This window comes from Podarcis muralis, chromosome 3 (assembly GCF_964188315.1).
Source record: "Podarcis muralis chromosome 3, rPodMur119.hap1.1, whole genome shotgun sequence".
Classification (NCBI taxonomy): domain Eukaryota; kingdom Metazoa; phylum Chordata; class Lepidosauria; order Squamata; family Lacertidae; genus Podarcis; species Podarcis muralis.
This window is the reverse complement of record NC_135657.1, coordinates 40,704,768-40,731,984: the sequence shown is the minus strand read 5'-3', so window position 1 is coordinate 40,731,984 and position 27,217 is coordinate 40,704,768. Positions and strand designations below refer to the sequence as shown.

Genomic DNA, 27,217 nt, shown 5'->3' with positions numbered 1-27,217 from the left:
GGCAAATACTAATGTCTGTCTGTCTGTTCCCTTTGAACATGTTTTAGATTACACCCCAGATTGTATGGGGTCTAGTTCAAATAAGATCTAGAGCAGGCATCCCCAAACTCGGCCCTCCAGATCTTTTTTGGGACTACAATTCCCATCATCCCTGACCACTGGTCCTGTTAGCTAGGGATGGTGGGAGTTGTAGTCCAAAACAGCTAGAGGACCAAGTTTGGGGATGCCTGATCTAGAGTTTGCCCCCTAGTAGGTTCAAGGTCTGAAACATCAACGCTTGCCTGGGCCTTGATAAAGAGATGCAGCTGCAACCTTTGTTAAATAAAGCTTTCCCTTCTGCCCTTAATATTACTTATCATAGGTAGCAGAGAGACCTTCATTTGTGGCCAAAGGCTGCATCAGGTACTTATTGAATCCTCTCTGCTTGCCATTATTCACTAGAGTAGGAGTACACTGTGAAGGATCTGAATGATGGACTCATGGAGGTCACTTTTGTGCATGCAAATTAACTGAGTGTTCTTCTGCTATTTGGACTGTGTTCTCTAGCTTTTGATTCCAATCTTTATTGGGACCAACTATTATGGTTAACAGTGATGCTCACAATGCTAGAACTTGCATTCATTTGTCTAGACAGGGACTTGGGAAGCCGTTTGATTCCAAATCAGACCAGTCTATCTTGTCCAATATTATCTACTCTGTTCTGACAGATGGCAGCTCTTCGGGGTTTTATCTGCTACACAATTCTTTTAAATGGAGATCCTTAGGATTGAACCTGGGATTTTTTTACATGCAAAGCATGAGCTAATTTGTTGGCAGTAGGTTCAGGTCACAGCTCAGTGGTAAAGCATGCTCTTTGCATGCAAAAGTCCCAGATTCAATTCCTGGCCCCTCCAGGTAGGGTGGGGAGATTCCTGTGTGAATTCTTGGTTAACATCTCCCAGTCATTATGGATAATTCTGAGCTAGTTGGGCTATTGTCTGACTTGGTAAAAGCCAGCTTCCTAAGTTAAAGAAATCACTGTTCCGCACAGCACATAATTGACTTATGAAATGCTCTACCAAAAGATGTGGCAAGGGCTACTAGCTCGTGTGGCTTTTCATATATCCTGACTTCCTATTCTTTGCCTTTCTATATTCCAACAGCCTTCTTGTCTAAACAATCAGTTGGTGTACGTAGACTGCAAGAAAGGAACTATGGTTCAGGTGGACAGTTCTCAAAGGATGCTCAGAATTGCTGACCCAGACTCAAGATACAGTGGATTCTACAGCATGCAAAAACAGAACAACTTACAGGCAGATAATTTCTATCAGACAGTGTGAGAAGTTGCACCCTTACAAAGAAGTTAAGAAGAAACAAAGACTGAGTCTGCTATTAAGATAAAACTAGAATTGTGCACTTGCTTAGTGGATTGTATTGGATTTGTGACTTCATGTACAGCTCTAAGACCTTACTGGGATGGGCTCTGACTCCTGCAGTGTGCCAGAACAAGCATTCCCATTTCTCCTTGCGATAACTGACCAAGTGTTTTCTTAGAACCAAAGTTTTAAAACTTGTTAAGATGTTTTGCTTGTAACATAGTAATAGAGATTGTTTGGAAAGGGGAAATTGGGGTTGAGTTTGAGTGGTAATAACAGGAATCCTCAAAGAAGAAAAGCTGGTCAGCTTGACTTGGAGTCAAACAATATAAGAATATAGCTTTTTTCCTATCACTCCAAAATAGCATTTATTGCAGTGAAGTATAAGCATAACCATACCTGAACTTAAATAACCAAGTCTGGGGTTTTTTTTTCAGCTGTGCTACAAAAATATAGTACCTGTCACATCACAGGTGTGGTATAGCTGCAACTATGTTTTTCTACCTGATCAGAAGCTGCAAGAGCTAATGACATAGTGAGGGAAACATTAAAGCAGAATTACAAAGGGTGAATTATTGAAGCTGTGTACAATTATACCTTGTGCTGCTTTTTGTTTTTCCTTTTGATGCTGTTTGTCAAGTTTTTTTTTTTTTTTGCAATCAGCAAGTGGCTAAGGCCTGTATAATTCCTGATATGAGCACTGGATCTTTTGACAACAGTAGTGGCGAGGGAGAGAAAGGGAGGGAAAGTTAAAAACACTATCTGATTCCAGAGCTTGTGTGTGCGTGTTGTGTGTGTGTGTGTCTTTTTTTCTTTCTTTTACCATTGTGTATCAATTTCAGGTGGTTCAGAGATATTTCATTGGAGGAAAAGAAATAGATTAGATGGATGAAGATCTTGCTCAGATTACTTTTTTTAAAAATCATGTTAAGGGTTTTTTCTGTTACTGATTATGCAGACTAGAAACAACTTCCATGCTAGGAAGCTGCTTAATTTTAATTGTATATTACTCAAGCACCTTTTTGGAAGCTCAGAAAGAAAGGAGATCATGCTTCTTTAAAACTTTAGCTTTATAGAAATATTTATGTAAATAAAGTTATGCTGGAAACAAAGCATTTGTATGTCTGTGTGTGTGTATATGTGTGTATGTGTATACATACATCTCTGTGTGTATACATACACACATATACACACTATATATGTGTGTATATATATATATGTATATATACAGTATATATATATGGTATTTATATATACAGTATATATCAGTATAATTTTGTATTTTCCCCTGTTGAATGTATTTTTAACTGAGATTTTACCCAGAACAGAAACACAGGCATTCCACATTTTTGCTTAATCATTTGTGTTTAGGAAAGACGAGATGAGAGTGTCTCATTCTACCTAGTTTTATTTGATTTGAAAGTGTGAGTATGCAAGTGTGTGTGCACGCGTGCCCTTGTGTTTGCAGATGTGTACAGTATGTGCACAATTTTAGCAGTAAGCATTGCTCTTGCTACTTGCTACATTTCAGGGTGTGTTCCTTTTTCTTTTCCTGCATGGCCTTAAAAAGGCTGTTAATTCAATGCATTGGCTAGATACACTGATAACATACAGGCAGCACTCATCAGTTCCACAACTTAACTGCATCAGCATTTGGATATATTTGAAAACAGTTGTTTGAAACAACTACTGGAGTACAGTCTACAACTAGCTGGAAGTTTGTTGCAGCTTGACTCGTAACTTTTAACTGTATCATACAACATTAACTTTTCCAAATATGTCTTGGCACTTTTATACTAACTGCCCATTTGTGTATGCCTCTTTCTTTTACAGTTGCTTGTCATAAGACACAGATACCCAGTATGCTTAATGTGAAAAGAAAATGTATTTTTTGTAAAGGAACTCTCAAGTATTGTTGTAAATACTTGGTCAGAGGTTACTGAACTTTAAAACTGAAAAACCTAATTTATTATATGACCTAATTTATTAATCCGAAGATTAACAAATGTCTTGTTTTAGAATATCAAAAAAGTGTTCTAGCTGTTTGCATCAAAGAGAAAAATAGGTGTATCATAAAGGCTCAACATTTTTTCTGTTTATAAATTCAGTTTCCAAAAAACAAAGAAAAAATGTAGTCACTCCCCCCAGCATTTTATACTCATATGACAACACTGAAACAAATGTTACTCTCCAGTTATTACCCAGATTCTGTCAAGATAAATCATCCATTCCTTTCATAAGAGTAAGCAGTCGTTATCCAGAAATTGTAAATGCTTGCTTTTATTTTACAATCAAGGCCATATTCTGAGAAATATTAGCAGGATATAGGACATGGTGTAAAATGTTTTATTATTATTATTTTATTATTATTATTATTATTTTATTATTTTGAAGATATTATTTATCCTATGTGCTGTATCCATTACATTCTTTTACTTTGGTTCCTGTTGTGCTCTTGTAAGAGAAATGCAGATAATTTTCTGGGAAAAAATAGATGCATATGTGGCACTTGGAGTGCACTGCAATTCGGCAGATTGCTTGTTTACTTTTTAAAATGTAAGACGGTTTCTTGTAATTTGGCTCTTGGCAGCACAATAAAAATTAACTTGATGAACTTTTCATAAGTTTCTAATTGATTTCTTCTCTGTTATGTTTAACATCTTTTAGTGTTTTAGTTTCCCAGTTACATTGTGGCAAAAAAGGTATACAGTGGAACCTGCTGCCACAGTGTTGCAGTGTAGAGTGTTCCTGTTCACGATTCCAGCAAACAATGCCCTCTGCTAGGATATTCCAATATATTGACTGCAGTTTTCTGTTTTCCTTCCTCCAACAGTCAGCATTTTGTGTCCGCTAAGCATGCTCAGTCCATATTGGGATGTTTAGGGGGATTTCTCCCCTTTATTTTTGAAGAATTGTACCAAACATTTCACCAACACTTAAGCATTCATATCCTTAACATAATCCTTAATTTGTGACATATGCAGAACTTTCTATCATTACTCTTCATTCTGTTGGTATGCCACTAATACTAATGTATGACAAAAATGTTTACTTGACCAGGCACTGCAGCAATTGTTTTAGAGATTGAGAGCATTTTCGTACAAAAATGGGAAGGGGGTGGCACAGGGGGACAGCAAATATCTTTATGTAACCAGTAGGACCCAACTGCCACTGTTTTCACTGTATGTGGGGACATTCAGGCTCAGGGGCCAAATGTAGCACTCCAGGCCTCTCTGCCTGGCCCTCGAAGCTCTCCTTATGTCACAACACCTCCAAATCCACGCCCCTTACCGGTCTTGCTTTGCACCCTCCTTGAGTGCTTTTACCTGGCTGGAATGTTTCCTTGAATTCTGATGGTGCTTCTTGGGGGTCTGGATGGAGGCCAAAGAGGGATGTGGGAGTGCAAAGAAACTAGAGGGCTGTACTGTCATGAACTCTTTGGACGCAGAATAGTGGGAGAAACCAGCTGGAGAACCACCAGGAGAAGACGACTCAGAGACCATGGAGCACTGATGTGATGACGCTGGAGACGAGGGAGAAGAATGGAAAGAGGTGTCAGAAGTTGAACAGGGCTTAGTGAGCTAAGGGTGTGGCTGAAAGAAGACCAGAATTAGATGCAGAAGCTGAAGGAGGCGAGAACGAGGCAGAGATGAGTCAGGCTGCTGAAAAGTCACAGGTATCCCCTCTCCTGCTGCAACAAGCTCCCCACACCCTCAGTCTCCCAGAACCAGGAAAGGCATGAAAAGGGTGGAGGATTGGCTACACACAGGCACTTTTTCTTGAAAAAAAAAAGCACTAGAGTGGAGTGGACTTACTGACAGCTGTGGTGAGTCTCAGCAACTGATTCATGGAGTAAGACCTACTGGGGAGGAGCAGCTGTGCTCGTTAGGCCCGACACTTGGCCTTGTCTCTGCAGTTTGTCTTTCTGCTGATAAAGTTTTCTCCAACTCTGAACTCTGTAATTTACTGCCAGCTCGCTCTTTAGCATGTACAAAGGTAAAGTCTGCATTTATTCCTCTGTCCACCACTGATATGGGCCCCTCATAAGGGACTGTGGTCCTCAAAATGAAAAAAGGTTCTCTACCCCTGCTGTACACACAGAATCATGGTTATGGTTCCACAGCATGTAGAAACAGGAGCCAACTATTGCTTCAAATTGTGCTACTTCAGGGTTACTGGGCTTAAGTATCTGAAAGAAACACATATAATGGCAAAAAAAAAAATGGTTCCCAAACGGCTTAGCTGATGAACAAATCAGCTCCCAAATGCCACAAACCCGGATGTAAGTGTTCCAGTTTGCGAATGTTTTTGGAAGCCGAATGTCTGTTTTGGCTGTCAGCATTGTTTCCGGGACCAATCAGCCAATCAGAAGTCGGGCCTTGATTTTCGAACATTTTGGAAATTGAGCAGACTTCCAGAACAGATTGAGTTCAAGAACCAAGGTACCACTGTACTAGATAGCAGAAATGCCAATTACAACTTAGAGTTAACATTTTTACTAGCTCACAAAAAAATGTATTAAAGCTGTCCACTGGTGCCTAAAGGCATTCCACAAGCAGGGAGCCACCACTGAAAAGCCTGTTCTCATGTCACCACTTTCCACACCCTGTGGAAGGGTCTTAGAAAGGGAACACAGGCTCCAGGTTGGTTCATGAGGGGATAGGCAGTCCTTGAGGTATTGAGGTTCTGAGCCGCATAAGGCTTTTTAGGTCAAAACCAGCACTATGAATTGAGCCCAGAAGGTAACTGGTATCTAGAGCAGTCATACCATAATTGGTTTTATATGTTTGGACCATCGTTCCCTGGTCAGCAATTTGGCCACTGAATTCTGCACCAGCTGCAGTTTCCAAACCATCTTCAAAGGCAGCCCCACATATAATGCATTGCAGCAATCTAAACAGAGCCTAGACAACAGATGTTAAACTGTGCTTGTCCATGCAGGGTGCATGGTGGAAGGCACCTCACTGCAAGGCTTGAGCTTTGAGCAACAGTAGTGGATCCAAAAGTCCTTCAGAGGTAGTGTAACCCAATCCAGTGCAGACAAAAGCCACTCCATTCAGTCTCAGGAACCACTTCCTACCATTGCCTTAGTCTTCTGTGGATTAAGCTTCAGGTTATTGGCTCTCATCCAGCCCATTACAGCAGCAATACAGCTATCTGTCTTGCACATTCACTCCTACACCTGCATATGTCAAGAAGCAGAATTGCATATGACTATGCATATAAAGGTGCTTACCCAAGCCCTATCAAGTTATTATGACAGCTGAGACATAAAATCCCACAAGCACCTCTCCTTCCTCCTTGGCACTAAAATAGAAACAAATTAAATAGTTAATGAATTGCTGCTTTTCCATTACACCCTCATTCAGTTGTGTGAAGTAGTGCCTCTCTGCTTGGTAGGGAAGGTCCTATCCATTAACCTGGAAGGCACCAAGTTGGCTACCCATGGACTCTATGCTCAGATATATATTTTTAGATGCTTCCCATCCAATAGGAAAGGTGTTCTGTACATGTTCACAGTCACTCACTGAGAAGCAAAATGTTTTTGTTTGGTTTTTTGGAGGGGAAAAGTGCAAACATTTTGGAGGACATCCATGAAGTTCATCCCCACCACTCATTTTCGGATTTAAGTGATGCTTAAAAGCCTTACTGAAATCAAGATACGCTATGTCCACAGCATTCCCCTGATCCACCGAGCTTGTAGATCTGCTTCCAACAAGCCTCTCTCCTAGTTTAAGTTCAGTATAGCTTGAATGCAAAGGAATGCATGAAAATGCAGTCACTATTATTTAGAGGTTGCTTTTTTGAGAGTTTGTCAGTGAATTTTTAAAATGAAAAGTTTGGTCTCTATGCCTGTTTAAATATCACAGTGACTGACTCAGCATCCTTCCTCAAATCTGGAAAATACTATTCCTAACACAGAGGCCAATTATGATTACCCTAGTGTCATGCTCTGCATGTGCTGCTATGCCCTGGCTGAAATTATTTTATTTTATTTTATTTGGTCTGTTGGTTGGAATCCTTTAAAAAAAACCTAAGAGTGGGGAAAGCATTTTTTTCCATTAAATGTTAAACTGATTTGTAGGGGCAAGAAAACTGCATGCCATTGGAAGCAAGCGTTCCTCACATTTTAAAAAGTTGTGTGTACTATGGTCAGTGAAATTGATACATGCATTTTAAAACTTACATGGAACAACTAAATTTCTAAATAAGAGTCATGGCGTCAACCTTGTTTGAAAATCATACTTGAGTGCTCTTGCCTGGAAAATGTCCGTAGATGCGCAAGAATAATTCCGCCCCCCCCCCTTTATTTTAGAGAAAGTGTGGAGACAGCAGCACTCTGCACATGTGTAATGGCACCCTTTCCTTAAAAAGTGCCGCACACTCACTTCCTATGAAAACATGCCAGGCTAAAAACTGCAGCCCAACCCACCCGAAATGTTACCACCAGCGGCCCCTGATGTAACTCTTCTTGTTTAAATCCAATTCAAAATCTGTTGTTCTAATTGAAGCAGGTAGTGATAGGTAGCAATGGGGGCGGGATACGGTTCGCACCGGGCACAGGTGTGGTTTACTACGGCACTTGGCTAGCTCTTAAATTCCAAGAGGCTGCAAATTCTAGAGGAGAGTGGATAAACTTAGGGAGCAAAGCCCCGCTCAACAATGCGGGCCTGGCTTCCGATTGCGAAGCTTCCCAAACCAAGAGGCCAAGATCTCGGTTTCGGTGCGAGCGATGGGCGGCCTCCCTCCTTAACGGGGCGCCCCTCCGCCCGGGCAAACCGGGAGCGCGCGCTGCGGAGCGCCGGGGCGGAGGCGAGGCGGCGAGCACGCGCAGGCCGGGCCCGGCCGGCCTCTCTCCTCTCAGTCGCTGCGTCGTCGGCCATGGCGGCGGCGGCGGCCTCGCAACGGGACCCTGCCGGGGACTGGCAGGACTTCTCGGGCTTCCAGCCCCCGGCCGAGGAGAACGGCTGCCCGGAGGCCCCGGCGGCGTGTCGGGAAGGCGGCTCTTGGGGCGGCGGCGGCGGAGGCAACGACCTGGCGGCCCAGCTGCCGCTCTGCTTCCAGGCGCCGCCGCCGCCGAGCTGCGCCGAAGGGGAAGCGCGGGTCCCGCCGCGGCCTCTCAGCGACCAGAGCGCGCTGCACGAAGACGAGTGAGTGGCCGGGCCGGGGACCCTTCCGGGGGGGTGTGAGTGACGGGCCCGCCCCCCCAGGCCGGTGTGGCCTTTTCGGGACGGGGTGCATAGTTTGGAGGGCAGATATTAACGCCCTGGGGGAGCGTCGGCCCTGAGAGGCTTCTCCCCGCGAAGAGCTGGCGGTTGGGGATGAAGGGGCTGCTGGGAGCGCAGAATCGCCCCCTCGAGGAGGCGGGAGGGAGCTGCGCCGCCCTCTGCATTCCCCAGCACTGCGCGGTCCCCGAGGCCTTTGAGGAAGACGTCGGAATGCAACACTAGGGTTGGTTCGGCGAGCTCGGCCTTTTGCTCGTGAGGGGGGGGGGGGTTGCTCGGAAGCTCAGAGCTGTTTCCTGTAGGTATCGTGCCAGCTTGCGCCTGCCAAGGGTTGGACTAGATGACCCGCGGGGGCCCCTTCCAACTCTGCCATTCTATGAAGCTTCATTAGTACGTCAGGACTCGGCCACGCGGGCAAGCTTTTTTCTAGTCCCCCAGAACCGGCTTAGAGCGGGGATTTCTCTGTCTGGTGAAAGGAGAATTATCTGTGCGCCGAAAACTGCCCTTTGATTTATTTAAGGAGAGGCCCTTTACAAAACCGTCCAGACGTGTTGGTTCTGCACCTTTACTCGCTGCATTCAATTGGGCTTATTCCTGGTCAAAAGATTGCAGCCTCAGGCATGGGAAGCTTCCATACACAGACATGATTTGTTGCTTCTAAACCATAATATTTGAGAGCCAGCTTGTCAGTGTTCTTAAAACCTCTTGCTCACTAGAGGTTTCTCTTTAAAGTCTGTGGAACTTTGACTTCATCCTTTTATGTTGTTTGCTTCTTAGCAAGCACAAGTTTGTCATCTGCTCTGATTTGTTCTCCAATACAGTTAATCCTCTCAGATTAGATTCTATGTTTATAAACACATATTCTCTGGGTTGCCCCAAAAGCAATAAGCCTTTGAGGAATATTCTTCAGAGCCCTGTGAACCCAGACAACACAGTCCAGTTACTAGAGACAATAAACATGTCAGCTATTTGTGTTGCTGACTTGCTGGTGAGCTTCCCAGAGAAATATGATTTGACCACTGTTACAGACAAGAGTATTGGACTAGATACAGTCTAACCGAGCAAGGCAATTGTTAGATTCTTGCCTCTGTGCATGCAAAGCTAATTGCTGCTGTTATTCACGTATCCACAGTGAGGGGGGGGGGGGACTATTTGATCCCCTGCTAAATTTACCCGTTTACCCGTTTGCCCTCTGACGAAGAAATACAGTGAAGATACCAGGTAGCCTGACATCTGGCTGGTTGATAGGGGATCAAATACTTATTTCACTCATTATAATGCACATCAATCTCTGACTTTTGTCTTCTGGGTTTCTGGGGGTTTTCCTGTTCTTCTTCTTCTGTCTCTCACAGCTACAATAAACCTACCATTAAAATTATGGACTGGCCATTTCTTCATCAGGGGGCAAACTGGCAATTTAGCAGGGGATCAAATACCCCCCCCCCCCACAGTATGTTATTACCTTAAAAGTAATACCTTAAAAGTGCTCCATCCCAGCAAGGGAAATCCACATGCAGAAGCAAGTATACTTCCATGGACACATAGGCATTACAAATGTGCATCATGAAATCCATCTGGGTCCCATTGAACTGGCTGGATATAGCTTTTTATTTACCTAAGGGCGGAGGGTAGGAATGAGTATTACCATCTGGGGCACAGCTTATTGCACACAAGGAAGGATGGATTAGGGCCATCCCATCTTAGTTGAGAGATTCATTTTTATTGTTATGTATGTAGTTCCAAAATGTTTGATTTTGGAACCACTGTGGGATTCACCTGGTTAATGCATTTTTAAAACTACAGTGTTGCTCAGTTTATTTGTCAGATTTAATATAGTAGTTGCTGTACAGCTTGAAGGCTAAAATATAATTTATTCCCCCCCCCCCTCAGGATTTGGAATGCTCTGACAGATAATTATGGTAATGTAATGCCAGTTGACTGGAAGTCTTCACACACCAGAGCACTGCATTTGCCAACACTGAATCTTTCTGAAAAGGGAGTAAGTACACGCCTGCAATACTTTCTGAACAGCTTTCTCTTGAATGCTTGATGCTGTGGCACATAACCACAATGTTGTTGCATCATTTCTCAAATGAAGGAACTTTCGACATAAAATTCTCAACATTCTGTTTCCATCTTGAGGCTGCCTCTTAAAAAATATATCTGCCAAATTTCTATGATTAGAAATGAGAGTTGACGTATTTACCTCTTTGCCTTGGCCTTTTGACACTTGAGTTGTGTATTTTCAGCACCCACCCTATTTTTTGTGACTGCGGATGAACACTGGGTTATAAATTAAAGTAATAATATTTAACATTCCTTTCACTCTTATAGTTGCAGTTGTGTGCAGACTTTTATGCAATGTTATGTAAGTTCTATTTAAGTTAGTGGCTGCTTGTTTATATTTGTTCATCGCTTTTCTGAAAAATCTTAAAGCGACTTACAACATATTAAAATACTGAACCGTGTATGTACCCATGCACATAAACCATACCTTATTTAGTGTATATCCAAATCAGAAAATGACTTCTTTGGTTACAGCTAAAAGCAATTTTGCCTCTAATTTTGGGCTAAAGTTCTGACCTAGTTGTTTTGTTTCCACTGCTTAGCAGTGCAATCCTATGCATGTTTACTGAAAAGTAAGTTCCATGGAGTTGTGGGGCTCTGAGGTCAGTGGGTTTAGGATTGCCTTTGGTTTAAAATGATCACATATTTCTTGGAAGGATTTAGGATCCAAAAACAATAGTTGGGATTTGGCACATAACGTCTTGATGCTTTTAATAATAATTTTCTTACTCTTCTTTTTGTTATTTAGGTTAATGACAACATGAACCTTGACTTATCAGATGATGAAGAGTTGAGAGAGCAACTAGACATGCATTCTATTATAGTTTCCTGCATCAATGAAGAACCGCTCTTCACAGCTGAGCAGGTAAAGAACGGAAAGCACCCATGCAGCTTTGATAACAGCACCTTGTTATTAAGCTTCTTATCTCTCTAATGGAAGAAATGCTAAATACACTTGGAGACAAACTATAGGAATGCAGGAATGTAACCCAAAGTCCAGCCTTTGCTATCATATTGTAATTTTGTTTGGATTTACAGCTATGCTTCCTTCTCATAAAAAGACACAAATGAAATATCAGGAGAAGATTTGCCTCATATGACAATATTTTCTATTGAAGGAATATGCTTAGAAAGTTATCGTTAAGTTTTGAAAATCAGCCCTGAATGTTACATTGTGTCTTTGATTTTCCATAACTCTGTGTTTGTGTGTTTACTTTGAAAGGTGATTGAAGAAATAGAGGAAATGATGCAGGAATCTCCAGATCCAGATGATGAAGAAACACCAACCCAGTCAGACCGCCTGTCCTTACTGTCCCAGGAAATTCAAACGCTTAAGAGATCTAGTACAAACCACAATTATGAAGAACGTAAGGAATCCTTCTGCTGTATTTTGCATTTGATTTCCTCTTCTTACAAACTGTTCAATGTTTGAAAGAGCATTTCACTTCAATACACACAGTTAGGCATGATTTTCATTAGATGCCTTGATTGGATGATTTGTCTGAAGAGGTCAGAACAGTAAGTCATATGAAGCCCAAGGAGTTGTTTCTGATCTGTCAAAATAAAACATTTTCCAGAACACTTTCCTGCATTTTGTCAGGATTCTTTTTGCTTTTTTTGGAACTTGCCTGATTATGGAATATTTTGTAATGAGCTGGGATTCTTCTGAAGACCTTTATGCTCCAGTGTACTGCAATGTCATCTTCACATAACAAGGTTTTGTCTGTAAAGGCTAATGCCTGCATGGCACTGATCTCCAATCTGGATATAATAAATATTGTAAGAAAACTTTTAAAAGCAAATACCGGTTTGTGTAACATACAGAAGTTTGCCTCATATACCCAAAAGTGATATCCCCCCCCCCAAGTATTTTCCAGTATAGAATGATGAACACCTGATTTACCATGTTTCAATTTATGATGTTTGCCTGTCTTTCTCTTGGTAGTTTCACTGTCATGTCCACAGATAAGTCCAAGTGGAAGTGGAAGCAGACTGTATTCGGTGATGCACATGTCTGTAATTTTCTGTAGAAATATAGTCTTGAGGAATTTTAGTTATCCAGGATAACTAAATGTTGTTCTGCCCCATCCTGATAGGAGGCTTTCTCCTTCTATAAGCAACTATTGAGTAGGACAGATGTACATGTTGTCCTTAAAACTGGTGACACCTCTTGAAAATAGCATTTCAATTCTTCTGGTCAATAGTCAGGGATGATGCAAGTAGTCCAACAACACTTGGAAGGTGATAGCTTGTCCACCCCACTTCACCATCACATGTGAAGTGAGTTGCAGTTGCAGAAGAGTGTTTCATCATAAGTTCATAGATTTGGCAGCTGTTGCTCTTTGGGTGCATTTGTTAGGAGCAAAGTATTGGATTTATGCTGTTTTGGATATGCATTATTATACGCAACATAATTTTTTGTTCTGTTTGGAAAACAGGTGTGAAAAATCTATCTGTGACAGAATTAAATGATCTGTTAGAAGAGATTGAGACCGCCATCAAGGACTACTCTGAGGAGCTAGTACAGCAGTTGGCACTACGAGATGAGCTGGAATTTGAGAAGGAAGTGAAGAACAGCTTCATCTCTGTCCTTATTGAAGTACAAAACAAACAAAGAGAACAGAAGGAAATGGCAAAGAAGAAAAAGAAACTGAAAAATGGCAGTCCTCAGAATGGCAAGCAAGAGAGGAGTCATATGCCTGGAACAGTAAGAATATTGTCCTTTGTGTCTGTAGATATAAACCAAATTAGAATTTTAACTCTAGTTGATCACTTTCTATCTACGTCTTACTTCTTAAAGTATATACAGCTCCTGTCTTTCTGGTTGCCTTTATTGGGGAATCTCATAGCTTCTGATTGGCAACTATGACATCAAACTGTAACAGTTATACATTTACAGTGGGCTCTATTCAGCATAGTGCTAATCCTTGCAATACTACAACAATTCAGTCAAATACTTTGAGAAGTTGTACTCCTTATGGATAAACACTGCACTTACTATGCTCTAGGGAATGCATACTGTACATGCTTTGTTTTACCTGCTTGAGCAACTTGTAAGGAGTAAAGAGGAATGATACTGCCCTGGAAATTCTGAAAAGGATGGAAACCTTTCAGTCTAAAATCTAGAAATCTGAAGTACAGAGGTCTTGGTAGTAATTTTTCATTAGAGTAGTTACAGAAATGGAATAGAAGTTAAGTTGTGCACAAGGATGCAGAACTGTTGGACAGATTTCAGTAACTGTCACTGCAATTGCATACATACCCTTTGCCATATAAAGTTTTCCACATACCCCATCTCCTTTCATTAGCCTTCTTTTTTCTCAATTCTGTATGTCTTCTATGTCCTGCTCAAGCCTCTGCTTCCTCCAGTTGCTCAGGGATCACACGTTATTTTGCCAGTGTTGTCATCAGCATGTAGAGGCCCCTCAAAACCCCTTTCCAGGTACACTACGACTTAAAGATGTGGGAGTACTTACCACATACAGTGCATCCTCTTAATGTCAGGGACTTTGGGGGACCAGAAAGATCCTGCCACAGATTTTCGTAAGATCTGTGCTTAGTAGGATTGTGCTATAGTGTCAAGTAAGCTTTGCCTCGAGGCATTATACCTTCATTAAAAAAAAATTAAAAGCTAGGGAGTAAGTGCTTAATGAAATATATTTATGAAGGACTTCATGTATAAATAATATTGCCATAAAAAGGACAGAGCACTTTTAATAGTAAATGCATAAATAACAGCATTAATAGGCTCTGCATTGGCCAGGAGATTGGTTAGTCATAAGCTTTGTTAATTTTAGGAGGAATAGGAACATGTACCATAAGTAACTGTCATTTTAAAGGTCAATCTGCTCCAGTGAGAAATATACAGATGCTCAAACATCATGTGCTAGAGCATCAAGGAGTTTCTAGTTGAACCCTAGTGATGCGTCCGAGGCACAGTCTTTTTCGCTCCCTTTGTTCACATGTATCATGTGTACCATTTATGTGTGATGCAATCTGCATGTCTTTTTACTTGAGTATAGTATCCAGGTTCAAAAAGTGGCCCTAATCGCAAGTGGTACAAAGGATGAGAGAGGTTCTGGCATTGCACAGGGCCTTGTGGCCTGCTTATCTTTGAGAGGGGCTTGAGGAGATGCAGGAGGACAGCCGGGAGCTGCCCCTAAATGCTACCCTCCCTTTTGCAACCTCTTTATGCTGCTCTTTGTAGGAAAAAGGTCTGTTGGTATGCAACTCCTCTTTCTGCTCCCCTCCTCAGCCAAGGCAAGAGTAGTTTTGAGAGGGGTGCTCTTGGCATTGGAAGGATTCCAGCTGCAGTCTCTGCAAAAGATGCTGGAACTAAAAATGCGGTACGAGATGGAGAACATCTGGTATACAAAACAATTGGGTTTGGAACGGGGGGGGGGGCTTTTTCAGCCTGAGGGCCACATTCCATTAGAGGGTGGAGCTGGAGGTGAAACAATTAATATAAATGTTATATTTGTATAGTAAGCTAGTTTTTAATCACATTTGCATACCCCTCTCTATCCTCCTTTAGGACAAGCAGGAGGTATTATCAGTCCTCAAGTGCACATTTCAGCCAGGCAAAAAACACATGGGGTGCAAAGCAGGGCCAGTGAGTGGTGTGGCCTAGGGAAAGTGCCAGGTGCCAAAAAGAGAGACCTGGAGGGCTGCATTTGGCCCCCAAGCCTGAGATTCCCCACCTGTGGGTCGTAAAATAGAAACTAAGCTGATGTGTTAACCAAAATCAATGGTCCTTGTGCACCTGCACATTTTTGGGATGCGTGAGAATAACGCCTTGCAGTCAAAGCAGACGGTTGGTTTTATTCATGTTGTAATCTTTAATTACTTTTTTGTGTCAGTGGGGAGATCAGAACAGAGAAAGGTAGAATACATACCTGTGACTGCCACTGTCATCAAACCATGTTAGGGGATACACATGCAGACCTTACACAGTACCAATCTCCCCATGTACATTCACATGTGCTATACACACAGCATCCTTTTAAATGCAAAGGATCCAGTCAAGAAGGTGACTTACCAGTGGGACTTGTTTTTATGCATGACATACCCTTTGGAACAACTAAGTATAAGTTTTTTTATATCTTAGGTTTTAGGTGTTCTTCTTTATTCTACATGTTGCATATTAATTTAATGGTTGGTGTGAATAAAGTAAAATACTAGCTACTATAGCAAGGGTGAGGAACTGGATCCAGCCAGAGGGCCGGATCCAGAAGTAGTGAACCCTCCACAAGTTAGTTTGACAGGTGGGCAAACATCAGGCGTCTGAAGCTTTAGGCTGTGGCTTGCAAACAAGTCTGTTTTATGACATTTAGCATCTCACATAATTCATGTAGAAAACACTTTGGTATCAGGCCTGTGTTTATAAAATTGTACTGATGGTCCTATTTCTAAATTCTATAGTTTTCTTTTGCTAAAGAACTAAATATTGAAAAAGTAAGTTTTTCTCCGCTTAAACTGCAGTTGCATTTATTCATTCCTAACAGCTTATCTCTGTCTTTTACCTTGCTTGCATCTTTAGTAAATCCTAACTAATAGCTTTTAAATTTTTCTGTTCTCCCTTCCCTTTTCCCTCCTGCCATGTTCTTGCTCCCTATAGCGGTTCAGCATGGAAGGGATCTCAAATGTTATTCAGAATGGCTTCCGTCAAACGTTTGGAAACTCAGGTGGAGAAAAACAGGTGCTGGGCTATCCTCTAACGCTTTGTTTTTTTCCTTGTGCTATCCTTTCTGTCTTTATATAAATCAAGGCCTTAAAAAGCTGGCAGCGGTAGCATTTTCAGACTACAAGTGATCACCGGAGGGGGAGGGGATATTAGCATGCTTACTCGCGTCTTCTCTGCCTTCAAGGCTATGATTTGTTTGCAAAGGTTTTCTTTCCTCGGTAGTTAAAGAGCAGACAAGCCTTGATATGCACAGAAAAATTGCAGCAAATGAACAATTTCCCTCTAGGGTTCATTTAACCTCTGAAAATAAAATATAGGCATCAGCATAATACATACTTGGAATGAACTGCATGCATAAGAAATCAGCAGTAGAAGGTCATGTCAGCTTAAATACTTCAGCACAAGAAGAAAGAAATGCACGAAAACAGTATATAGTAAATAAGTCTAGCAACTTCCAATATGTTTAAAGCCTCTTTATTATGGATTCTAAAACATCACGTGTTTCCTTGGACAATTTTTTATTTCATTTTAAGCAAATATATGTGTAATCCACAATCCAAAGGGATATTAAATGCCATAAATAGTTCAATACTTTTTTCTCCAAACAATTATTATTATTATTATTATTATTATTATTATTATTATTATTATTATGATGTTTTATATTCCAATGTCAGATTGCTAGACTGTATTGAAAAGGTATGTCTATACAACTTTACAATAATTAGGGGGTGGACTAGATGACCCTAGGGGTACCTTCTAACTCTACAATTATGTGGTTCTATTGAAGAAGTGTGTATATAGAGTAGTGATCAAAAACTGCCACTGTATAGTATTGACACAAATGACCTGTAAGTACTAGGTGTGAATGTGATTTTGGCTGGCTTTTATGATCAGGCATATTTGTTTTAGATCAGACCCACAGCTAGTGCTGCTATGCAAATTTTCATGAGGATCAAATTGTTTAAAAGACAAGACACGCAATTTTTTTTACTAAACACACTCTCATTTTAAAAATCTCAGATAGAACATGTACTTCTATATTTGTACAGGCTTTAAATAAAGGTAGAAAAAACAATTCTGAGACAGATGGTATAAGACAAGGTAACTTCCTATGTATGCATTTCATAGTCTGTGGTTATCCTTTTAACAATATTAAAATCATTGGACAGCTTCTCTTTGCAGTTAGCACCACTTAGCATAAACTTTGGCGTGAGTAGTGACAATAGGATTTGGAGAGGGTAAAATCTAATTTTGACCAGCCCTCATCTTGGAGAGTCCTGAAGAGAGGCTGGGAACATTAGGGTTGAGAACTCTTTAAATCCCGGGTCCCTAAAGAATATGGAAGAGCAGTGTGATGCTGATAAAAACGGAAGGTAGAAGAGCAGTGATAAAAACAAGGTTGAAGGTTCAATCCCTGGATGGGACAGCTGCATAGAATCATAGAGTTGGAAGGGAACCTGAGAATGATCATCTAGCCCAACCCCTGCAATGTCGGAGCACACAGCTGTCCCTTACGGGGATCAAACCCGCAACCTTGTTATCCACCACACTTTAATCAACTGAGCTGGATGGCCCTCAGAGGCCCTTCCAACTATAATTCTATTGGGTCAGCCTGGATAGCTCAGTTGGTTAGAGTGGTTTGCAATCGAAGTCCAGAAGGCGGCCATGGAGCTAAAATGAATGAGCTGGGGTCTTTTGGACTGCTGTGTATGTTGTCAGTGTCCCCAGTGGAGCCCATTCCAAGCAGTCCCTGCCAGTGCTTCCATGGTAGTCCTTTTACTAGACGAATACAATCCGTTTGCACACTGAGCTGCTGCAGATGCCTAGATCTCTGTTCAACTTGGTGCTTGCAAATTAAGCCCTTCTGTTGAAATAAATGCCCAACTTATTGGCAGAGAACTCTGTGGCTGCAAAAGCCCATGTACTACTTATCAGTCTCTGAAGTGGAGCAAAGTTTGTATCAACTTTTGGTGTGGGCAGAGTTTTGAAAGGAGGGGCTGTGTGACATTTGCTGAGCACGGTTTGGGGTCTCCAATATTGTTTGCTGTCAGAACCTTCAACATTGTTTTAGAAGCTCATCGTAAAGTATGTGTACTATGTACATTAATTTGACACCACTTCTGTAGTTTGCAAAATAAGTATTTTACTAGTTTTATAGCTCTCTATCCCAAATAGAGAGATGCTTAATGCATATTTCTTTTTCTGGAATTTTAAAATGCATAATACTTCTTTTCATACTAAGGTATTCTGCCTCAGGCAGCAGCTTCTCAGTCATTTAGCCTGCAGTCCTGAACACACTTACAGGGGAATAAGTGGTTGAACATAGCAGGACTTTCATATAGCTCAGTCAGTAGAGCATGAGACTCTTAATCTCAGAGTTATGGGTTTGAGCCCCACATTGGACAAGAGTCCTGTATTGCAGGGGGTTGGGCTAGATAACCCTCGTGCCGTGATTCTGTGAATAAACTTGTATAGGGTTATGCTATTTATTCTTACCATGGGGGGGGATACTCTGCGTATGTTGCCATAGGTTAACAAGTCAATTGGTTTCAATGGTTGAAAGAGTTTTAAAATGTTATTTGCATGGGTACAGCTCTGCATATTGCCTTGTTACCTATTGGCAAGGAGGGCTTCTTTATTTCAGAAATCCCCAAGAGTTCAGTTTTGGGTTTGAGATCTACAAAAAAAAAAACCCAATGAATGCCAAATTTGAAATTATGGAGCCAAAAAAATATTGCCAGTAAAAGCTGCAAAAGAAACACGTTCAGTTTTCTGAAATCTGTATATTTATTCTAACCAATTTGAACTAAATTCAGATGTGGATAATGTAAGCCCAAGTATTGGGAATAACTGTGTTTAAAGTTGAAATACATAATTGGAAAGACTTGAGTAGTGGGCGGGTGTCTGCCATAAAACATTACTACTACTACTGCTACTATTTTCTATTACTATTATTACTACTACACACTTCTGTGTGGCAATAATAAAACATGCCACCAAAGGAAGAATGCTGAAGAACTAGAGACAGAATGCTGATTGAAAGCACCTTGCTTCTTCAGCAGCACAAAGTAGCTGCAGTGGAAAAGAATATCTGGCTTCAGAGAATATCTAGCTTTCCAAGCAAAATGGGCTATGTCCACAAAGTGAAAGCAAATAAGGGTTGTTCAGTACAGTTGGGCAGCTCAGCTCCCTGGACTGTTACGTTGCCACTGCCACTGAGTAAGCCTGCAAGCAAGTGCATAGGGGAAGCTAGCACACAACCTTTCCTGGCAACAGTTGGGGGACCTGGGCCTGCCAGAATGCGATTCCACTCATCCAAATATATTTGGGTGTGTTCCTTGGTCTGGATGCTGGTCAGTTGGTTACACTGACTCATTTCACAATTCATGCAGCAAGTCATTCCATGGAGTCACCTCCCAACACACACACACACTCTTACATATAGTATAGCCATAATGAAAAAATTGAGCAGACAATTCCTGAACAAATATAGTAACTATTCTTTATTATTGACATTTAAAAGATCTGTGGGTTTACATTTGGTTATCCAGGTTATCAAATGCAAAAATAAAATGTGTGTACTATCCCGTTATAACTTCCTTACAGTACAGAAAATCTCTAAAAGGAAGAGTTTGGCTAACTACAATGTGTCGTATCCAACAGTGTCCATTGGCATAAGGAATCCATCAGAAGAATGAGAGAGCAAAACAATTTTCAGCATTTTGTCTGCATCAAATCTGCTTTGCGGAATCACCAGAAATGGTTTCTGTCCTCATCCTGCAAACGGATTCTTTCCATCAGTAAGGGAATGGACACCCTTGGATACTACCTTGTAAACTGTATTCTGGAATTTAAGATCAATTTTGACACACTGTATTAACACACATCATTTTGTTGCTTTCTAGAATATATTTTAATTGGCTTCAGTGTGTTTAGATAGAATTTAACAGATCTGGTTTGTACATAATGAGATATATTTATCGTATGACTGTAAACTGGAAGCTGTGCCCCGAATCACTGATGCTATTTAGTAATCCTTGCATTCATTTGGCAGTACCTGACAACAGTTATTCCTTATGAGAAGAAAAGTGGACCTCCATCAGTTGAAGATCTCCAAACATTAACAAAAAGTAAGTATATAACAGTGACTACTTTCAAAAGTCAAATTCTAGATTATTTTCTCAGGTGTCCGGAAGAGTCAGTGGTGTTGCACATCTCCCAGTGTATCATTGGAGGAAAATTGCATTAGAAGGCCAAGCAAGCATTTTATGTTCTAAACTCTGAAATAACTCAAAAATGCTTGGAGTTGATCAGCAGCCATATGCTTGTTCATGTTACCCAGAGAGGCCATTAACTGCCCCATGGCAGAGAGATCAAATGAAGACTTAAAAGGTTGTACCCTTCCTGCATCTTTTGGTGAAATCAGTGTTATTCCCCAGCTCAGATATGAATTAATATTCTGAAACTGGTAGAACTAACTTCTACTGTTTATCTTTAATCAGCCAGGAAGTTCAGGTACATAATACAATTAGCCAAATTTCTTCAGGTTCGCTGTCTGCATCCAAGGTAGCAGTAACTTCCAAGCAAATAGTTGTCCAATTCTCCTGAAACATTTCTTTTCCAGATTGTTTTTCCATATCAAGTACTTGGCAAGAGTCACAGCCATATTAATGAAGAACTATCCCTTTCTCCATTCATAAACATTTCAGAGGAAGCACTGTCTAAAGAGTTAACGGTATTGTTTTCCACTGACTAGCTGCAACTTGATTCTTGACTCAGTAACAGACTTCCTGACTCTCCCTGCTAACACTGTGTGGCAGGCCTCAAAACATTTAATTAGAGCACTAGACTCTCAGCTGTTGATATACAAATATTTCAGAACATAACAGTAAATGTGCTACAATCAAGTATAATTCTACATATTTACTCTTAAATATTAAGGAGGTTGGGGTGTGTTCTTCATAAAAGCTGCCCATTATTTGACTCCTCTGTCTAGTGAGCTTTTAATTATATAATGATTGGTTTAAAAAAAAGAAATCAGAGAGGCTGGCTGATGCCAACACTTGAGTTGTAAACTTCCCACAAGAGAAATTTTTGTTCCCTGTACATTTTTGTATAGAATTTAAGAAAGCCACCTTTTTGGAAATTCATTAGCGGCAATTTGCATTATCAAAGAATCGGTGTCCCTATTTGTAAATAGTCTACATACTGTAAACAGCAGGCTTTTTGCCATTATTGGACAGTCTGAATACAGTGGTACCTCTGGTTACATACTTAATTTGTTCCGGATGTCCGTTCTTAACCTGAAACTGTTCTTAACCTGAAGCACCACTTTAGCTAACAGGGCCTCCCGCTGCTGCTGCACCACGCCGCCGCACGATTTCTGTTCTCATCCTGAAGCAAAGTTCTTAACCCAAGGTTCTATTTCTGAGTCTGTAACCTGAAGTGTATGTAACCCGAAGTACCACTGTAGATTGTATAGAATGCTTTAACAGAGTACGGTAACTGTGCTTAGATTCAGAATGCTATATTATGTTTAAAGTTTTGGAATTCATTCAAAAACACTTTCAAAGGCTTATGTCTTAACCAAGTTTTTTTTTTACTCTTCCAAATTCTTAAACACATTTTTGCATTCGTCACACCACACAAATGCTTCTGACTCTTCGAGCAGCTTCCCAATTGCAGCTTGCTTTCTTGGAAATTGGAGGCACGTGCCTACCCAAGTTCTTACTGCATTTGCAGTGGGTTCAGTGTTCCATAGGCATGAATTAAAACCCTGTAGGCATGAATGTCTTTTACATTCCAAGAGTTCTTTCTTAAAAAGTAAGTGGTGGTTTGAGCAACCAAAGTGGATAATGGCTACTTTTGTAGAAGGGTCTTAGGAACCATCTTTTTAGCACCACATATAAATCCTTCTTATTCTTTTATGAAGGCACTAAAGGATTAATTACAGGTATTAATCTGTTTGTTTGTTTTTCAAGTGAGGCTTCTAGAAACTGACAAAAGGTTGTGTTTGATCTCAACACATTGAATTTTATATTTTAGTAAAGCGAAAACGTGTCCCATGTCCATAAAGTTCCATTTAGATAGCTTTTCTTCTAGGGTAGATTCTCATCTCTCCCTCTCCAGCAGAAAATCCAGATACGGCATTGAACATTGATTCACATATATTGATTCAAAAGGGAAATAGTAAAATTATCCTTGCCACTTGGCAGGTTGGTACAAGTGGCCAGTTTACCAAATTACCAGCATCTGTTGGTTTCTAGACCTGTTGTGGGAAGGGGTTGCTTTGAATGCACTTAAGAAATAATTGTTTGGGTGCCTTGAGAACAAAGCAGCCATGAAGTAAGCTATCTACCACTTGCTGACCATGGAGTGCAACGCTAAAGACTCCAGCTTCCAATACTGCAGCTGGGCACCCCTGCCCTTGTACCATGAGAACTTGGGGGACATTTGTGGGGTGCCCAGGCAAGTAGTGCTATCATGGAAAATGAACCCTATTATTACAGATTAATAGAACAGTCCACTTTGTTGGGGAGACATACATTTGATTAAAGCTATGGTTGTTTAATATTCTTATCCATGGTTGACTTGGATGAAAGTAGGGGGGCGAAATAATGTGCACAATAACTTTCAATACAGTTGCTCCGAGGGGTTTCTAAACAGTTGTCAGTGCACTTCTTTTAGGTAGTCGACGACGTTCCTGTAAAAATACAGTTAAAATCACACCTTATCTAGCACAGTGCATTACAACAGGCAGAAAAATCATTAAATGGTCTGCCAAGACCCTCAGCAATTTTCCAGTAGTTTGTGTGAAAAGGGTTTGGGAAGAACTGCTCTAAATGCCATGTTTATATTGACTAAGTTGGTGCTTCTTCCACTGATCATCTTCTCCACATTTTACAGTTCTTCATGCCATGAAAGAAGACAGTGAGAAAGTGCCAAGCTTATTAACAGACTACATTTTGAAGGGTGAGCTAGTCTTGCATCTTTTTTTAAAAAAAAATGTTAATTTTTAGAGTACGAAATATTTCTACATTTCAAGGCTTTTATCCATTCAGGCTTTTGGCCAATAATTTTATAAAGCCATTTCACTACTAGTTTTAACTGCGATCTGCAATATGTTACAGTGTTTTTAAAACTTGTTTTATGTAATATAATTATTGTGAGCTGCCCTGGGGTCCCTTTGGAGAGGAAGGGTGTGAGTTGTGAATTTGAAATAGTAAATAAATCAAAACACTCTGCTGGCTTCACGAATGGAGTAGGTGAAGACCCATAGATGGGGAGAGCTCTGGGATGTGGAGATTAAACATTGGGTGCATAGACTTAAAAGTCATTTGTCTGTGCTTTGGCAACGCTTCCTCACACCAGTATTTTATAGGGGTTGTAAACAACTTGCCACATGGAAAAGCTGCTCTCATGAAATATGCCAGCACTAAAAGCTATGTTGCTCATGTCTTAATGAGACCCATGCAATGTTTGAGGTTCTAGAGAATTATTACATATTCCTCATTAACTGTTTACCTGGTATTCTTATAGAAGCTGTGAGAAAAGCAGTGTTCTGTTCTACCTATGCAGTGTTTCAAAGGGGTATTTTAAACTCTCCACCTTGTGTGTGTTTAATTTGTGTGATGGTATTAATTTGTGTGTGGGGCTGGCCACCAAGCACATAAAGCGGCAATCACACAAGTTAAATGTGTGCAAGTTATGAGTCGACTGTAAAGAAATCTTTCCGTAGTATGAGGATTTTTTAGAAAAGGATTTCAAAGGTTAGGGTGATAACTTGCAGCTGAATAAAAAACAACAATCCATTAAGTTGGTTTTTAGAAAATCCATTTTGTCTTTATCATTTGACTTGTCGAAAAAAAGCAAGTACAACAATGTAATGCTGTTCACATACCTGGTGCAATACTGCTGCAAAATACTTTTGTGTCAGTTCAATGTAGCAGTAAGAGTATAGGATTTGCATTTGTGCCTGTTGGAATTCAAGGTGTGAGTGCTAGAAATGAGCTTTATTCTAGGCTTTGGAAAATTCATTGGGCACTGCAGATATGCAAATAGCATAAATAGGATAGGGGATAAAAAATATAAAATGTTAAAAAATATCTCCTCATACATTTTTTGGAAACAATTATCATATTTCTTTTACTTGTGATTTTTTACTTGGAGTGACATATCAGTACAAATATGTCTAACAAACCAAACAATACTCTAACCAAATATATTTCTTTCAAACCAGCAATGTCCCACATTAGTAAGGCACAAAATATAACCTAAAGACCTATATAAAAACAGTTCTCATATCTAGTAGTAACTCCTGTTGCAGGCATCTGAAATGAAACTTTTTATACCTTCTTAAACCAATTGCCCATGCAGTCTGGTGCTGCCAATAAAGCAGAATTTTGAAGAGAGAAACTTTTCACCCGATGCAATGCTTAAGGCTAATCAAATGGAATACAAAAAATACTTTTAACCCCTTGCTGGCGTAAAGGTTCCTGAACCTAAATAAGTAGGCAGTGGAATGAAAACCAATGGCAAAAAGCAGCAGCAGAGGAACAGCAAAGAAAATTGCTTAAAGCTCTGGCATGTAACAGGGTTGGGAAGGGAAAGGGTTACACCCCTCTTCTCCCATGTCAAGCTTTGTGTAAGATGTGTTGAACATTTGCAAGAGGGAGAAATTGTTCACCTTCCTGGTTGAGTATCTTTTGCAGATTCGACCAAGAATCTCATTAGGTTGACTTAAGGGTGGAAAAGAACTTGACACACGAGAACGTTTGTGCGCTATCAAAGAAAAAATATATATATTTGGTGTGGTTTTGAGCTTTGGGGTTTTGTTTCCAACCTTTTGAATTAAAATGGGATTTTAACACTACTTTTATAGTTTATTACCTGCAGGGTAAAGATTTTCTTAATAAAAACCTGTTTTCAGATTAGCACAAAATGTTCATGATACTAAAGAAATATGTACTTTTTCCTCTTTTGATAACCTTAAACCTTACTTCTTCATTTGCTTTTGTGTTGTGCTAGCATTGGTTTGAAAGCTGGATTGCTCTGAGGTTTGTGTCTTTTAGCTCTGAAGCAGGAATGAGGAATATGTAAAGGACATGTCTTGACTCCCGCTGTAATCTGTCAGTGGAGAGAGTACACTTGGCATCCGAGTTGTTCTTTCATTGTTGCTGCATGGAGTATCTCAGAGATCTGCTAGATATCCAGTACAATTACTTTTTAAAAAAATTATTCTGTGTCACCTAAGACATGACCTTCTATTTAACTCATTTCTGTAAGTAATTAGTTGATGGTAGTGTGTGTTCCTTTATGGATTTGTTTTGTTTGTGTGATGGGGAATGAGGTCCATATTCATTATGCATAGCAATTGCTTCCTGTGAATTTGGTAACGCTTTTAGAATAGAGATCTCAGCATTCTAGTTTTATTAGCTCATATCTGACACTGTTTTGGGATGAGCCAATCCAAAAATACCTATATGCATATCTTTATTCTTTTCCAGTTTTGTGCCCTACATGAAGAGAGCTGTGTTTGGTGAAAGGCAGCCAGGCTAATTCCTGTGACAAAGGTTGTTCAAAGCCTTTCAGTTTGGCCCTGTGCTCTCATGTATTTACTATTTTCATTGCCTGCTTGGACTTTTGAATCCTGGAGTGAGTCCTCCAGAGTATGTAGAATTCATCCATTTTTTTTTTCACTCGTGTGATGTATTTGAGCAGAGAACAAATGCTGTACAGTTTTATCCACATGCATTGTTTTGGCTTTTTAAACAGTATTTTTTACAAACACATGGCATGTAATTATCCTCCACAACAATCTGAGTCTGTGGAAGAACAAGAAACCTTAGTGTAAATAAAAACCTATTACATTAAACAGAACTTTAATAATAACGGCAATAGGTTATTGCATTAAATGTGTAAAATGGCTCAAAAGCTGAACCTGCACTGCAAAATTTGACTGAAGTTCTTCATTGGAGACTCTAGAATAGTGATATGGGAACTAGCACTGACCTTTTTTTTTATGTAAGAGTTAAAAAGAAGTATTGTTGTGTTTAGTGTTACTGTTTACCGATTCTCATCAATTTTTCAGCACTCTACAGAAGTAAAAAGAGGTAGGGTATCATTTTTCCATTACTGGTTGGCTCGCTTAATGAGATTACAATTCACCAGGAAGTTATTCTCCGCAATTCCCACGGAAATGAATGGGATATGTGAAAGACCACAGTCAGCCTTGCATGGGAAATTTTCTTGATTGATTTGTTTCAAATTATTGTCCTATTAATATTGTGCTCAGTATTTTAATTATTTAAATGAATGTAGTTGAATATGGATATCTTGCTGCTATTGTGCTTTTTAGTCCACATGTTAAATGTTTGGTCATAGTATAACATTTTATATGCTGCAGTATATTAATGAACATTTTTAAAAAGACACTGTTGTCCTGTTGTTATTTGATTTTATTTATGTATCGCAGCACAATGTCTGCCCACTGCACTTCTTTTGCTTACGGTGCATAACATACTAACTCCTCTCAAAGGTGGGACTTTGGCAATAACAACAAAATAGAAGTCTCACCAAGTTTTCAAGTGTCTCAGCAGCTACAAACGATCCTTAAAACTGCAGACAGGAAAGAGCAATAGCTTAAAAGATGAATGTGCTAAAAAACTGGCTGAAAAAAGCATTCACTTCAGGATTCTGCAACTTGCTGCAGCCTTCCGTTTCCTGAAATGTCAAGAATGTGACCCAATACAAAAGTTATCTGCTGGTATCTCTAATACTAGAACAGAAAGTTACCCTGTTCCTAGGAACACCTATGCAGGTTCAATCTTTCCTCCTTTATCAAATGTAGCCACATCACAGCAGCTCTGGTTAGAAGTAAAGTA

At 40.2% G+C, this 27,217-nt stretch overlaps 2 protein-coding genes and 1 long non-coding RNA gene across 10 annotated transcripts in view; 2 read left to right on the top strand and 1 right to left on the bottom strand.

Annotated features, from left to right (window-relative positions):
* CRIM1 (cysteine rich transmembrane BMP regulator 1) overlaps positions 1-3,979 on the top strand; it is a 121,383-nt gene extending 117,404 nt beyond the window's left edge. For all 5 annotated transcript variants that reach the window (XM_028724208.2, XM_028724206.2, XM_077925699.1 and 2 more), the window contains one exon: positions 1,143-3,979. In XM_028724208.2, coding sequence (XP_028580041.2) covers positions 1,143-1,319 — 177 coding nt within the window. In that variant the 3' untranslated portion in view covers positions 1,320-3,979. The remainder of the gene's footprint in view (positions 1-1,142) is intronic.
* Positions 2,276-7,826, bottom strand: LOC144327236 (uncharacterized). Its single transcript, XR_013392180.1, has 2 exons — positions 6,592-7,826; positions 2,276-4,878 (listed from the first exon to the last, which is right to left on the bottom strand). It is a non-coding gene; the product is annotated as an uncharacterized LOC144327236 (long non-coding RNA).
* Positions 7,827-7,907: 81 nt separating this feature from the next.
* FEZ2 (fasciculation and elongation protein zeta 2) lies at positions 7,908-26,765 on the top strand. 4 transcript variants are annotated; one of them, XM_028724243.2, is made up of 10 exons: positions 7,908-8,506; positions 10,472-10,580; positions 11,397-11,513; positions 11,871-12,015; positions 13,087-13,355; positions 16,266-16,346; positions 20,389-20,464; positions 23,241-23,306; positions 25,362-25,390; positions 25,841-26,765. In XM_028724243.2, the coding sequence occupies exons 1-9, from the start codon at positions 8,019-8,021 to the stop codon at positions 25,370-25,372; spliced, it is 1,362 nt and encodes a 453-aa protein (XP_028580076.2). In that variant the 5' UTR covers positions 7,908-8,018; the 3' UTR covers positions 25,373-25,390; positions 25,841-26,765. The 4 variants fall into 4 exon arrangements, with proteins under 4 accessions (XP_028580076.2, XP_028580077.2, XP_028580075.2 ...); XM_028724242.2 differs by lacking the exon at positions 25,362-25,390 and having other exon boundaries at positions 7,913-8,506; XM_077925711.1 differs by lacking the exons at positions 7,908-8,506; positions 25,362-25,390 and adding an exon at positions 8,789-8,807.
* Positions 26,766-27,217: the final 452 nt, after the last annotated feature.

What these genes read in the sequence shown, in the direction of transcription:
- FEZ2 (XM_028724242.2), top strand. Translation starts at nt 8,019, where the DNA reads ATGCGGGCCTGGCTTCCGATTGCGAAGCTTCCCAAACCAAGAGGCCAA. An exon ending in GGAGTCATATGCCTGGAACA is followed by an intron (nt 13,356 to 16,265) that starts GTAAGAATATTG and finishes TGCTCCCTATAG; the next exon opens with CGGTTCAGCATGGAAGGGAT. An exon ending in ACTCAGGTGGAGAAAAACAG is followed by an intron (nt 16,347 to 20,388) that starts GTGCTGGGCTAT and finishes TTCATTTGGCAG; the next exon opens with TACCTGACAACAGTTATTCC.